Source organism: Lissotriton helveticus, chromosome 12, assembly GCF_964261635.1.
Source record: "Lissotriton helveticus chromosome 12, aLisHel1.1, whole genome shotgun sequence".
Classification (NCBI taxonomy): Eukaryota; Metazoa; Chordata; class Amphibia; order Caudata; family Salamandridae; genus Lissotriton; species Lissotriton helveticus.
This window is the reverse complement of record NC_136073.1, coordinates 765,009,491-765,024,437: the sequence shown is the minus strand read 5'-3', so window position 1 is coordinate 765,024,437 and position 14,947 is coordinate 765,009,491. Positions and strand designations below refer to the sequence as shown.

The window sequence follows — 14,947 nt, the reverse complement described above, 5'->3', positions numbered from 1 at the left end:
TTCTTCAGGTCCTTCCTTATGGTCCTCCAGGATTGTTAAACAATTCTTGAAGGGCTTGTTCCGGATGTATCCTCCAGTTCGTCCTCCTCCACCAGTTTGGCAGCTCAACCTTGTCTTGGCTCAACTCATGAAAGCTCCGTTTGAGCCTGTGCACAAGGCGGATTTAAAGTTCCTGTCTTGGAAACTTGCCCTCCTCTTGGCTCTAACATCAGCGAGAAGAGTGAGTGAGCTTCAAGCCCTCTCCATAGTGCATCCATTCCTGCAATTTAAAAGAGATGTTCTTATTCTTCGCATGAATCCCAAGTTTATCCCTAAGGTGCCATCTGAGTTCCATTTGAATGAACCTTTGATTTTGAAATCTTTCTTTCCGCACCCCTCTACGCCTGCGGAACGCACGCTACATTCTTTGGACGTTCAGAGATGCTTAAAATTTTACTTAGAGCGCACACGTCCCTTTCGGAAGTCAACCCAGTTGTTTGTGTCCTACAGCGCACCACGGAAGGGGTTTCCTTTGGCAAAGAGTGGCATTTCCCGCTGGATCTCCAGTGCGATTCAATTCTGTCATCAGGAAGCGGGCAAGCCACTGGACAGAAAAGTCCGTGCACATTCCACAAGGTCTGTGGCATCGTCGGTGGCTCTCTTCTCGGGAGTCGCCATTAAGGACATATGCAGGGCAGCAACGTGGAGCAGTACTCCTACCTTCACGAGACACTACTGCCTGGAGTCTGCAGGACGAGACGACGTGGCTGTTGGTCAGGCAGTCCTGCGGAATCTTTTTCATTGAGAGGTGAGCTTTCCCTATGATCCCTCCATCCTGGTGAGCACATTTTGTTTGTTTTGCTATGCTATATGTATTGCTTGTATGGTTATGTGATGCCATGTATTTACAAAATGTGTTCTTGGTGATTTACTGCTAGCTACTCTGATACAAAGCATGGGAATCTATGAAAGTTCCAATACTGGGGCAAGAAAACAAGTTACTTACCTGTAACTTTGGTTCCCCAGTATTGGTAACTTTCATAGATTCCCATGCGCCCGCCCTCCTCCCCTGGGAAAGCTGTCTTTTGACAGAGATAGTGGCGGTTTGCACAACGGCTACGAAAATCTGAGGCTCTGAGCTCTCTCAGGAAGGTTCTATGGGGTGAGGCTGCTCTGATTGGTCCTGGCAAACGTTTGGTCTCTTTTACAAAAAGAGGATGATAGGATACAAAATGAGATGAGGCCTAGGCCTATTTTTCTCTTTTGTGTCTATGATTTTTATACTACCGAGGCTCCCATTCCGACGACGGGGAATGATACAAAGCATGGGAATCTATGAAAGTTACCAACACTGGGGAACCAAAGTTACAGGTAAGTAACTTGTTTTCTTACCAGTATGCACCTGTTCTTGGCATGTAGAGCTGCAGATCACTACACGCCCTCCCGCCTCCCCGGGACTTGTATCTGTTCCAGTTTTATCTTACTTAGATGCACATCTCATGGACATATTTCTTTACTTCTACTAACTCCTTCATTTCCCATCATGGCGAAAAACAATTAAGGATGGAGCCGATGCCCATGCGCACCATCGTCCAAGGGAGGAGTCACCTATCTCGTGACTACAAAAGACTTCTTCCAAGACGACAACATGCAATCATCCGAGCCCAACACCAGGTGGCGATCTATGCAAAAGTGTAGTGATCTGCAGCTCTACATGCCAAGAACAGATGCATACTGGTAAGTAGCATTTTCCTTCTCTAGTATTGGAAACTTTCATAGATTCCCATGCGACCCTCCCCTGGGAAAGCTCAGCCTCTAGCATCTTTAGTGGTGTGATTACACAACGGCAACGAAAATCTGAGGTTCTGAGTTTCTCTCAGGAGGCTTCTAAGGGGTGAGACTAATCTGATTGATTGGTTCATATTTTCTTTGGTCTCTTCTACAAAAAGAGATGGATAGGTTGCAAAACAAGAAAGGCCTAGGTTCTGTTTTGGTAATGGTTTCTATTGCTATTTTATGTATACCGGGGACTCCCATTCCGAGGACGGGGAATGATATAAGCATGGGAATCTATGAAAGTTTTCAATACTGGAGAGCCAAAGTTACAGATAAGTAACTTGTTTTCATTAACATTGTGTAGGAGCCAGGCCGTACGCCGACAGGCCTAATTTCCCTCGGAATGCATCCTGGCTTGATGGGCCCTAAAATCAAATCATTGTAGCTGAGCCACCAACTGAGCATGCCGGTCCCTAGCATCCGCAAGGATCCGGTGACTTCTTGGGATCCCTCGAGCTTCTGCCTCCAGGCCACTCAAGGATGCCTCCAGTTCGTAAAATCCATGTGTAGGTCTGCCATACCGCTGCCGCAGTATTTTTTTTAATTTATTTACTTGAGTTTTATATAGCGCTGGCTAGACCTAGAGGTATCCGAGCGCTTTACATGAGGAGAGTTACAAAGGTTACAAGTTGCACATTGTTACAGAAGGTACGTCAATTACAAGTTACATCCATTGGTTCAAGGCGTGTATAGGGTAAGGGGGTAATGGTAAAGGGTGATGGGAGGGAGATTAAGCGGAGAATTGGCACAAGGAAAAACCGAGCAAGCAGGGGGAGGGAGATTCAGGGGAGAGAGGAATGGAATGGGGGAGGCAAGCAAAGAATGAAGGCAGGAAGGGGTAGGGGGGTAGGAGACATAGCGAGGAGACAAGGAAGTAACTGTGTCTGATGTCCGGCTGGGTGGGAGACTGCTCCCCGTGGTAAAGGGATCATTCCCAGTCTTCCATTTTGTGTGATTCCTTTGTCACAGTGGACTCTAATACAGTTCCCCCGTAGAACCACTTTCAGTGCCTCCCACTCTGTCTTGACGTCGTGTTGACCCAGTTTTCTGCAATATAACAAGTTGGCATCTCCTGTGTCTTGTCTTGAAATGCACTGTCCTCCAACGCGGCCGGCTGCAGCTGCTAGGTGGGGACAGGTGGGCGAGGAGTACCCCAATCTAGATGCAATAGCAAAGGATTGTGGTCAGATTAGGTCCCACCTCAGTATTCTTCAGCCGTTAGCTGTTCATGAATAACTGTGATGGACTATCTGGTCCAGCCTGACCTGCAAGTCATGGGGCGGGGAATCATAGGAATATTCCCTTGTGTCAGGGTGTAGTGTATGACCGGAATCTAGGAGAGAACAGTAAGGGAGTCATCGACCCCTAAACACTCAAACGACACTCGAAAGGGTGAAGCTAAAGCCCCGAGCGATACTTGTAGAAATGAAGGTAAGTCCTCGAAGGGAGCTCTGCCCCCGAAACACTCGACCAAAGCAACAGTTACCAGGGACAGTCAACCGAGCGGATCCTTCGAAAAGGACTCCTGAACGGCGAAAGTCCTCAAAAAAACAAAGTTGTTTGAAGGTTGCCCTTGAAAGGGAAACCTCGGCGCTGAGAAAAGAAGGGCCGACGTCCACGTCCCCGAAGAGAGGCGCTCAAACCCTCTACGCCGAACATGCCGTCGAGATAGAGGAAGAAGAGGAGGCTCGAGGCCGAAATGGCGAGCATCCTACAGCAGAAAAAGGACTTCGACGAGAAGATGAGCCAATACACCATCCCGCCGAAACCCGCGGTCGAAAGAGACCACGAGGACGCAGAACCGCCGAAAACGCCCGACCCAGTCGAGGAACTCTGAAACGAAGACTACTATTTCGAGGGAGAAGGCAACGAAGATCTTCAATCCTACCGGGACTCTGTCCTCTGAACACAAGACATGGAATGGCAAGATCTCAACGCCGAATTGCCGGAAGAAGGGGTAGACCCTTACCCTCCGAGGCCCTCTCCGCCAGACTACATAGGGATCTACAACATAGTCGTACAAAAGGCTGCACAGACTTATGGAGTGAAATGGAGGAGGAGAAGCCCAAGGCATGTTTCCTCCTGGAAACTACTGCCTCAACAAACTAGGAGCCAATTCCTGTCCATGCTCCCTGGTGTGCTGGATCAAGGAATAGAGGCCTTTAAGGAGCCAGCCATATGCAAAGCTGTGACCCCTAGAACTGAGAAGGTCAAACATTCTTCAAAGGACCCTGCATACATCCAAGGGTCTGTGCCAGCCGACTCCATAATTGCAGCAACGGCTAGGAAGAGGGCCAATGTACCCACTAATGCTGGACCACCTCCAGAAAAGGAGAGTAGGAGGATGGATCTCACATGGAGAAAGGTGGAGAGAAATGCGGCAATACATTAGCGCATCGCAAACTCCAACGCCCTGATCAACAGGCACGCATACCGTCACTGGGATGAAGTGGGGCAGCTCCTAAAGCATCTACCAGACCAGTACCAACAAAGAGCAGCTCACCTGGTAGAAGGAAAGAACATGGCGAACACATGCCTAAAATCGGCATTGGATGCTGCAGAAACATCAAGCAGGCTGGTGATGATAGGAGTGACGGAGAGAAGACATGCATGGCTCAGAATCTGTGATGCACTATATAGAAAGGACAAAGGAGTGCAGATTGACAAAGCCACTCTTTATTTCCATCGCAAGCAGTTTTTTGGGACAACCAGTCACCAAAAATACCATTGCACGATGGATTGCTCAAACCATACAACCGTGCCACAAACCAGCTGGGCAACTGTTACAAGGAGCAGCTCATGCTCACTCAACAAGGAAGAAAGGATTCAAGACATTTGCCAAGCTGCAACATGGTCTTCAGTGCACACGCTCACTAAGCACTACTGCGTGGATATACAAATGAACAAAGAAGCACAAGTGGGACAGAACGTCTTACAGCACATATTCAGTGACCAGTGCCCATCTTCCACCCAGCCACCACAATAAAGACAAACCGCTACAAAGTCTATGCACAGCATAGTGAATCCAGAAAGATTCACGCTGCAAAATGTATAGTTTCTTACTTGTCGGTGTAGCTTTGCAGCTTGAAGACTTTCTAGATTCACTGGCGAAACCACCCTCCTCTGCCCGAAAGATGAGACCGGAGGAAAGGGATTAAAGATGAACAAGACTTCAAAAATAAGAGGAAAAACAAGAAAAATACAAGAAAAAAAGAATCCGAAGATTGCGACCAAAGGTGGGAGCTTCCAGAGGAAGCACATCAATGTCTCGAAGGACACCAAATGGTGGTATATTGACGCCCACCTGGGCCACGAAAAAAAAAAACTACAATTCTGGACCCAACCACTGGATGGTGGAATAATGCACAGCATAGTGAATCCAGAAAGTCTTCAAGCTCCAAAACTACATCGACAGGTAAACTATACGTTCCATCGCAGGTGACACCACAGGGGAGGTTGTTAGTGGGAGGTGAGAACGATCTAGACCCGGGACCAATACGCTGTCAATCTCCTCCAATAAGCCAAGGGATATGCTCCCAGTACGCAAACATTTTTAAATATTGGTTATTTCTGAGGTGCCATCTAATGGCCATGATTTATTCTAAGCTAATGAATGCGTGATCCCTCAATAGGGAACACAGTTTGCAGGTGAGTAACGTTTCTTTCTTTGTTGTAAGAATTGCAGTTGACACCTGTATGGCATAATACTTGTTTTTACTGTATTTCTGAATGGTACTTCCTGGGTTTTGCAAAGATTTTAGCATTGGGGTTATTTATTTATTTTCTTTTTTGTGTTTTTTTCTCTCTGTGTTTAGGGCATGTGGAGCTCGTATTGCCAGTCGTACCGATGAGTTGCGTGAGGAAGATGTTGGCACTGGCGCAGGGTTGTTTGAGGTTAAAAAGATTGGTGATGAGTATTTCACCTACATCACAGACTGCAAAGACCCCAAAGCTTGCACTATTCTTCTTCGAGGTGCAAGCAAAGAAATACTTGCTGTAAGTTGATCATCTTATGTTAAAAATGCTTCTCGAAATTTTCATTCCTGATTCACTTAACTATGAATAAATTACCATTTATGAAGGAAAAGGTGTTAATTGCTTGCCTTGAATGGTATCTTTCAGAGCCTTCTGACTGGGAAGTTGAATTTGAAATTACTGAATGTGAAAACTGGCCAAAGCAATTTCGAAAGACTTGACGAAACACCCAGACTTTGATTTCTATATGTGATTTATTGGTTTGAGCTTCTGCAGACCTTCTCTCCAGACTTGTAACTGCTTTCCCCTTGTTGACTGAAAAATGTAGCAGGCTTAAAGGAGCAAATACCAATGACCCTGATTATTTTCCAATGGCTCACCTCTAATGGATATTGGAGCTGGTGTTCTGTCATGATTCAGGGCTCAAAGATAGTCATTTTGTAGATGAATGCTCAGTAATCATGAAGGTAATCTTGGGTGCAAAACTTCCCCCTGCAAGTCTAAACAGACAGGTAATTTGAAATGTCAAGAATGCTACAAAGAACACCAAACCTTTCAAAGTGCCTTCTCCTTGACTATGGTTACTGTCTTGAATACTCTTGCTTATAATCGAGAGAATTGGAACGTTCATGTCTTAATGTTTATTAAACTACTACTTATCAGTTCTAGGCGTCTTATTCACTAAATCTTACCTTGGATTCTGATATTTTCCTTGATCTTGAAAGTGTTTTGGAAGCAATATAGACAGTATACACTTTTTAAATTTTTTTTATTTTTTAATGCATGTGCTTTTCCTTTTTACTGCAGGAGGTTGAACGCAATCTTCAGGATGCCATGCAAGTGTGTCGTAATGTACTGATTGACCCCAACCTTTTACCGGGAGGAGGTGCTACAGAGATGGCCGTGGCCCATATTTTGACAGAAAAATCTAAAGTCATGACTGGAGTTGAGCAGTGGCCATACCGTGCTGTGTCACAGGGACTGGAAGTAATTCCAAGGACACTCATTCAGAACTGTGGTGCGAGCACCATCCGTGTGCTAACTTCACTAAGAGTAAGAACTTTCTTCATTGACTACTAAGGCATGTGTAGAATCCGATACAAACTGTAAATATACATTTTCATAATTGACCTGTCTATACTCTGATTTGTGTAATATTTCTGGGCATATCGCTGAAAAAACAGCACTAACGCAGGTTAAGGGTTTTCCTGTATTAAGATTGGTATTGGAGTTGATATCCCCCCCCCCCCATGCATTACCTCAGCGCTCAGTTATTCAGGCTATTCACATTCGGGGAATAAAAGGATGTGAAGCAGAGAATCTAAGAGCCTTTGTTAGGCTGCTTCTGGTATGCAAGAGGCTAGTGGGAGGTTAATTATTATAGAATAAAGAGTGAATACCTATGATGGAGAACATCAGCGAACTTGGATTTTGTTAAATATTTATAAACCGTAACCTAGAGTAGCCAACCTAAAGGGGGATTAGGAGCAGCCTTATGGGACATGTCAAAGTCTAAGCAATGTGATTAACCAGAGAAGCCTGACTATAGAATATCAGTCCAAACAGAAGTGCTTCGCAAATGTGTGAACAACTGTCACCCTAGCAACATGTAAATGTCTGGGATTGAGGTAAGGATTATAAGAACAGCAGTAACTGCCTTTCTTTTGGTGATAAGGTAGAGAACCTTCATGGAGTCATAAGAGCCAGCACTTATTTTCGCCTTTTATAATGAATGCTTATCAGGTTACACTTTTTTCCCCTCTTCCAATTTGACCTTTTAAAACATGGAATCAGATGGGAAATTACTTCCTATCGAACTTTGAATACATCGTTAAAGTTACACTTTAGTATTTACCTATCAATGAAGATGACAAAATGCAGAATGTACTAACAAACCATTCAAACATAAAATGGACTTCTTATGGTCCTTTTTAGGTTGAGCCTAGCGCAATGCGCATGCGCTTCTCTAGGAAAACCACCTCTTGGAATCCCTCTGGACTTCTGGCCTATTGGCTAGGTTACAAGCATCAGCGCGCGCACCACTTGTGGGACGCTGCAGCTGCATGCGCGGCCGCGCTTGTTTCTAATTAGCTTTCACTGTTGTGCTATTTGGAGCAGCGGCGCGCGCAGGAGTCATCTGTTTTTTTTCTCAGTGGTGAAGGGGAGTGCAATAGCACTGCTCCATTTCGTCAAGCCAGAACAAGCAGGTAGAAGAGTTAAGGCTGAATTTTAATGACTGCTCATGTCTAGGGGGGACACGCAGGTCTCGAACAAGCGCAGAACAATACTTTTTAGCCCTCGAGTTTTCACCCTGAACATCGGAATGTGGTGAAGATGTGTATCTATTTATGTTCGACTATCCCGTGAGAGCATTTCATGCATGTTTTTGGGATTGTGATGCACATCATTTGAACGGCCTCGTAAAGCGTCTGCACGTACCCAGAACTTAATTCATGCAGAAGCTTCCGGGCGACCTGTTAACTTGAAGGTGTGAGACGAATGCCAGGGTTGCATGCTTTCAGATGCCTAACCATCTCCCAAGTCAATAACGCCCGTGCACTCTGCAAAACGGTAGCAAGTATTTACTGTGGCCGTTCTGTGTATGTTTACTCCCCTGTTGTTGCCTGTGTGTGCAAGACACTAGCCTAGCCCAAGAACAAGGAGACCGGTGAAGAGGTTGGACCCGCCGCGGCAGGCGAGGCAGTCTGTTTTTTGTTAGGAAACGTGCACGATGCAGTCTTTTACAACCTATGAAGAGACGTGTTCCTGGGGTTCATTAGCTCCCTTTGCCTCCTGGCTACGCACCCTGTTAGATTACTGTGTCCTCTGGGCTTAGCAAATCTTTAACAGTGGCAAATGCAATATTTAACAGTGGAAAATGCTCCACTTTTGGCATTCTCAGATGCCACACTTTGCAGTAGTTGCTTTTGTCTGCTGAAAGCCAACTCACCCAAGCACGTATTGCATCGTGTTTATGCTTCCAGGCCTTTGTAGCTATGTTATCCGAATGTCAGCAACGTCTCCATTTCCTGGTTCACAAAAGGAACAAATTAAATGTGTGTGCAGCAATCGTCTGAATAGGACGCATTTATTACAGTAACACGTGTTAAGGAAGACAAATATGGACTTCTTCAAACAGGCATTCTTTATATATTTACATTCATTTAAAAGGAACAGAAAACTGAGGCTAGCTGCTGTAATTCAGACTGAAGCCAAGTACTAGGCTAGTTTCCGTTACTCTGGAACGTGTCAAGTGAGCAGGTTGCCCAGTACAGTATCGTTTTTAAATTTGGTGCTTGCTGTTCGTGCCTCATGTTTATATCAACTGAACAAATCACTAAACTATTAAATTACAACAAACGGGTGTGGCTGAACTCTGACTCCGGGCCCGATCTAGTCCCTGTGTGACAAAAGCAAGGAGTGCTCATAGTCTGGGCTCTTAAACACACCAGGCAGTACTTAATGTTTCCGTCCTAGGGCACACAAGCTTATAACTGAGAAGGGGTGCTCTCCTGACCCTCTGGTCTCAGCAGCAGAGCAAACCGTGCCCGGTGCAGAGGGAGGGATGTGAAGCTGGCCGTAGGGTATACAGTTCCCCTCATCCTGAGTATCGTAACCAAAAATCACGTGGCCCCTGCAGAATGTGACGATGGGCTCCTGAGTCTCCCAACTCTCACAGATATTCACTGGCGTCTGAAAGAGACATAGTTAGTGATAGATTCCCTAGAATATCCCCGGGCATCAGACTGGATCCGGAAAGTTTTGCTTAGCTGTGCCCCTGCACGTTAGTAGGTGGCGTCATGCGGCTCCGCGTCCGTCGCTGGTGTCATCAGCGCAGAGATGACGTCACGGAGGGTACTTGGGCGCCACCCATGCGCGCTTACGTCCGTTCTTTCTTTTTCCGCGCCAGTAAGTGCAGATCCGGATTGAGCATGTACGCAAGTCACTTTTTGACTGCTATTTTGAGACTTTTGTCTCCCCCCTGTTTTTCTACTGGTGCTTGTAGGGATGCCCGGCTTTAAGTCTTGTGGGGCCTGTCACCGTAACATATTGGTGGCGGACCCCCACAATGTTTTTCTCTACTGCCTGGAGACCGACCACGACTCCCGATACTGTCGAGCCATGGGCCCCAAGGCATTGCGGGAGTGCCATAGGAAATTGCTGGAGGTCCAGCATTCGTCACACCGCCGCTCCGGGTCTAGGGGCCATTCCCGGGACCGCTCACGGGACCGGAGCCGTCGCTCCTCTGGCTCCAAGTCTTCGCCTTCGAATTCCAGTAAGCGACGCCACAAAAAAAAGTCGAAGAAGCGTGTTTGCTCTCCAACGTCCCCCCGTCACTCCTCGGAGGCAGACGAGGGGGACAGGGCCCCTGTGGCTTTTCTGGAGCCTGGGAGTCCTGCGGCCTACCCGCCATACCAGAGTCTGTCAGCGACTCTCGAACAGGTGCAGGAATTTCTTGTTGCCATGGACTGCCTTTTTAGGCCTCGTGCTCACGCCGGCGCGCCTTCGGTTCAAGCGGTCCCGTGTCCAGATCCTGTTTGCCCGGCTGCTCTGCCACCAGAGCCACAGGATCCTACGCCATTTGCTCCGGCCCGGCGCCACTAGGTGCGGCGTTGCCGGCTCCGGCCCCAGCGCCACCCTCTGCGCCGCACTGGGTGCAGTTTATCCCTCCCTTGCCCCGGTTCAAGGACCATTTTGTTCCGGCCTGGGATCATCATGGGAGGTGGCGCTGGTCCGGCCCCGTTCCAGACGCCGTTCGTTCCTTCTCTGGCCCCGCCGCCGTGACCGGCCCCCTTTACACCGGAGGCGGACGAGGACTGGGAAGGGTCTGAGGACCCTCTTGCCCGGCAATGTGACTCCGAGCAAGATTGGGTGGACGACTTGGAGGATGCAGGCGACCTCGATGTCTCCTCTGATCCGGGGTTCACCTCTCCGCCTGCAATGGAGGAAGGTGCCTCCTACACAATGGTGCTCCGTTGGGCTGCGGAAGCCCTCAATCTCTACCTCCCCACAGTGGTCCTCAAGACCAACCTCCTTACCGAGGTGCTCCAGACGGCGTCTACTTCATCTGAGCCATTGCTTCCTTTCAATGACACCCTTACGGAGATCCTCTTGGGCACTTGGTCGAGGCCTGCCACAGGGGCCCCGGTGGATTAAAACGTCACCAGACGCCACCGACCGGCGCCCGTTGACCCTGCCTTCTTGACCACTCACCCTTCACCTGAGTGCCTGATCATTCAGTGCCTTTCCCACAGCCCCGCAAGGTAAGGACAGCTTGGGGCTGTGGTTAGTGAACAAGGCCTGCTTGTCGGGCCGCTACTCCCACGCGGTTTGGGATACTGTTTCTTAGGTGTTGCCTCAGTGTCTTGAGGAGTTGCAGGCTGTCTTTTCTCAAGCGATTGCTGTAGGTAAGGATGCGGCTAAGTTCGCCACTCTGTGTGGGTTGGACACCGCTGACTCATTGGGCAGGGGGGATTTCTACGACTGTGGCGTTGCGGCGCCATGCCTGGTTGCGTTCGACTGGGTTCTCGCCTGATGTCCAGAGCTCACTCATGGACATACCCTTTGATGGCACCCGCCTGTTTGGCGACAAGGCTGACGGTGCCCTGTAGCGCCTTAAGGACTCGTGGGCTACGGCCAAGCCCTTTGGTCTTTCTGCTAAGAACCCAGCCACTCCTGGTTTTCGTTCCTTTCGTGGCCAAGGTAGCGGCGCCCAGGCACGCCCATTCACCAAGCCTGTACAGAACCAGCCTCAGCGCGGCCGTGGTCGTGGTTTCCGCAGGAGGGGGTGTTCGGGGAACCAGCGTGCGGGCCCGTCCACCTCCACCCCCGCTGCTTCTGCCTCCAAACCTTCCTAATCTGAGCTTCGGGGAGCACCCCATGCCAGTGGGTGGCAGGATCCGCCACCACCTCCTCCACTGGCGAGAAATTACATCAGACAAGTGGGTGCTGCAGATAATCTGCCAGGGTTACTCACTTCACTTTCAGTCCTCCCCTCCAGCCATGCCACCTCAGTACCACCGGGATCATTTGGGTCTTCTCCAACAGGAAGTCACGACCCTCCTGGCCAAGGGGGCCATCAAGTTCCTTCCCGGTCAGGAAGCAGGGATTGGTTTATTTCCACTACTTTCCAGTCCCCAAGAAGGACAATGGGGGCCTGCGCCCCATCTTGGACCTCCGGGACGTCAATCGCTTCCGTTTGGAGAAGTTCAAAATGCTGACTCTGGTCCTGACTGCTATCGACCCTGGAGATTGGATGGTGGCGTTGGACTTGCAGGACGCTTATTTCCACATCCACGTCCTGCCCCCCCACGCTACCTGCTCCCTTTTGGCCTTACCTGTACCCCTCGGGTGTTCACGAAAGTGATGGTGGTGGCAGCTCATCTACGCAGGTCCCGGGTGTCAGTCTTCCACTACCTCGACAACTGATTGTTGAAGGCGGGCTCAACCCCAGGCAGTCGTCAACCTCCTCCAGACTACGGCCGACCTCCTGCACGTGCTGGGCTACTCCATCAACGTGCCGAAGTCGCACCTGATTCTGCGAGACCGGGACATTCAGGCTATGATTCCGATCTTGCAGCCTCTATCCTGGGTTTTCTGTCAGGATGACCCTCCAGCTTCTGGGCCTGATGGCCTCCTGCATCCTGCTGGTGACACATGCCAGATGGCATATGCTGGCTCTGCAGTGGGATTTGAAGTTCCAGTGGGCGCAACATCAGGGAAAACTGTTCAACCACGTTCAGATTTCGGAGGGCAGTGCACAACAGTTACAGTGGTGGCTTACGAATCGCGATTGGGTCAATGGCATATCCCTCTCCCTTCCCCAACCAGAGCACACGCGGTGTCTAATGCGTCCCTCCTGGGATGTGGAGGCCACTTGGGAGAGGTGGAGATCAGAGGCCTCTGGTCTCCGGCGGAGTCCTGGCTCCATATCAACCTTCTGGAGCTGCGGGTGATCCGACTTGCGCTGAAGGCATTCCTTCCCTCTGTCCGGGGAAGTGTAGTGCAGGTGTTCACGGACAACACCACCGCCATGTGTATTGCAACAAGCAGGGCGAAGTGGGGCCCTGGACCCTATGTCAGGAGGCTCTGCGCCTCTGGAGATGGCTGGAACATCAATGCATTACCTTGGTGGTTCAACACCTGGCAGGTTCTCTGAACGCCAGGGCGGACTAACTCAGCCGTCGGTGCATGATGGATCACGAATGGCGTCTGTAATTGGAAGGTGTGCAAGGTCTCTTTCTGCAGTGGGGAGAGCCCTGGTTAGATCTATTCGCCACCTTCGAGAACGTGCAATGTCAGTTCTGCGCGTTGGAATTTCCAAGGCGGCACTTGCTCGGAGACGCTTTTCGTCTCGAGTGGAGCTTCGGTCTGTTGTACGCCTTTCTGCCTGTACCACTTCTGCCCAGAGTGCTGAAGGTCAGGCGCGACTGGGCCCAAGTCATTCTTGTGGCTCCGGACTGGGCTCGAAGAGTATGGTATCCCTAACTACTCAGTATGAGAGTCGATCCCCCGATCCGTCTGCCTCTTCAGGAGGATCTTCTGTCACAGCATCAGGAAACGGGCCTCCACCCGAACCTGTCCAGCCTCCACCTCCATGCGTGGAGATTGAGCGGCGACAGTTGACTGCTTTTGATCTTCCTCCCGAGGTCTGTAATGTCATTCTGGCAGCCAGGCGTCCCTCCACTAAAACAGTATACGCCTGCCGGTGGAACAAATTTGTGGCATGGTGCACAGTAAAGGCTGTGGATCCCCTTTCTGCCCCTCTTTCTGAGGTTCTTCTGTTTCTCTTGTCTGGGCACTCTCAAAGGTTATCTTTCTGCCATCTCTGCCTTTCTACGGCTTCCTGATCAGCCTTCTCTTTTTAAGTCTCCAGTTGTTAACCGTTTTCTCAAAGGCATTACACACACGTTTCCTCCCGTGCCTTTCATAATGCCTCGATGGGACTTGAATCTTGTTTTGTCTTATTTGATGTGCGCTCCCTTTGAGCCCCTTCATAACTGTCCCCTACGTCTTCTCACTTTAAAGACTGATTTCCTGGTAGCTATCATCTCTGTCAGAAGAGTCAGTGAGCTCCGGGCTCTTTCTTCCAAACCACCTTTCAATTCATCTGGACAAGGTGGTTCTAAGGACCCGTCCTCCTTTCCTGACAAAGGTTGTCACGCCCTTCCACATCGGGCAGACTATCACTTTGCCCACTTTCTTTCCGCCTTCTTCCAGGGAGGAGAAGAGACTCCACCATCGAGACCCAAAACGTGTGCTTGCGTTCTATCTGCAGCGTACACAGCAGTTCCGGGTGGATGATCAGCTCTTTGTTGGCTACGTGGGCATCAAAAAAGGTCGGGCCGTGCACAAACGGACCATCTCCCGGTGGGTCATTCTGTGCATCAAAGCATGTTACTCCTTGGCCAAGAAGGAGCCTCCTGTGGGACTGCGTGCCCATTCGGCCAGGGCAACTGCAGCCACTACTGCCTTGGGACGTGGCGTTCCCTTGCAGGACATTTTGTCAGGCAGCTACGTGGGCCGTGCTGCACACATTTGCACAGCATTACGGCCTTGACAGTCAAGTCCGTAGAGACTGCTTCTTTGGCTGTTCTGTTCTCCGTGACTTCCTTTTGTAATTTTGTTCGCAGACCCTCCTTCGGGTTTGGTATTGCTGGGTATCTATTCTAAGCTAAGGAATCTATCACTACTGTGTCTCTTTCAGATGCACAAGTTACTACTTGTTTAACAATACATCTGTAAGAGACATTAGTTAGTGATGGATTCCTTACCGCCCCGCCCATCCTCTCCGTTCTGCGAACTGATTATTAGGGTTACGGTCATCCCTTTCAGGGCCCTAGTTTTATGCACCAATGGTCAGTGTCTTGCATGACTATGCGTTCCTTGCGCGGAAAGTCGTGTACAGAACTGACGTCAGCGCGCATGGGTGGCTCTTAAGTACCCTCCGTGACGTCATCTCGGCGCTTACGACGCCAGTGACTGACGCGGCGTCGCAGGACGCCACCTACTGAAGTGCAGGGGTACTGCTAAGCAAAACTTTCCTGATCCAGTCTGACTCCTGGTGATATTCTAAGGTAAGCAATCTTTACTAACTAATGTCTCTTACAGATATATCGTTACACAAGTAGTAACTTTGTGCATTGTACATAATGGA

At 49.4% G+C, this 14,947-nt stretch overlaps 1 protein-coding gene across 1 annotated transcript in view; it reads left to right on the top strand.

Moving 5' to 3' along the window:
- CCT3 (chaperonin containing TCP1 subunit 3) overlaps nucleotides 1-14,947 on the top strand; it is a 194,239-nt gene that overhangs the window by 123,310 nt on the left and 55,982 nt on the right. Inside the window, exons 11-12 of the mRNA XM_078670260.1 lie at nucleotides 5,631-5,811; nucleotides 6,598-6,843. Of these exons, the coding sequence (XP_078526386.1) occupies nucleotides 5,631-5,811; nucleotides 6,598-6,843 (427 nt within the window). The remainder of the gene's footprint in view (nucleotides 1-5,630; nucleotides 5,812-6,597; nucleotides 6,844-14,947) is intronic.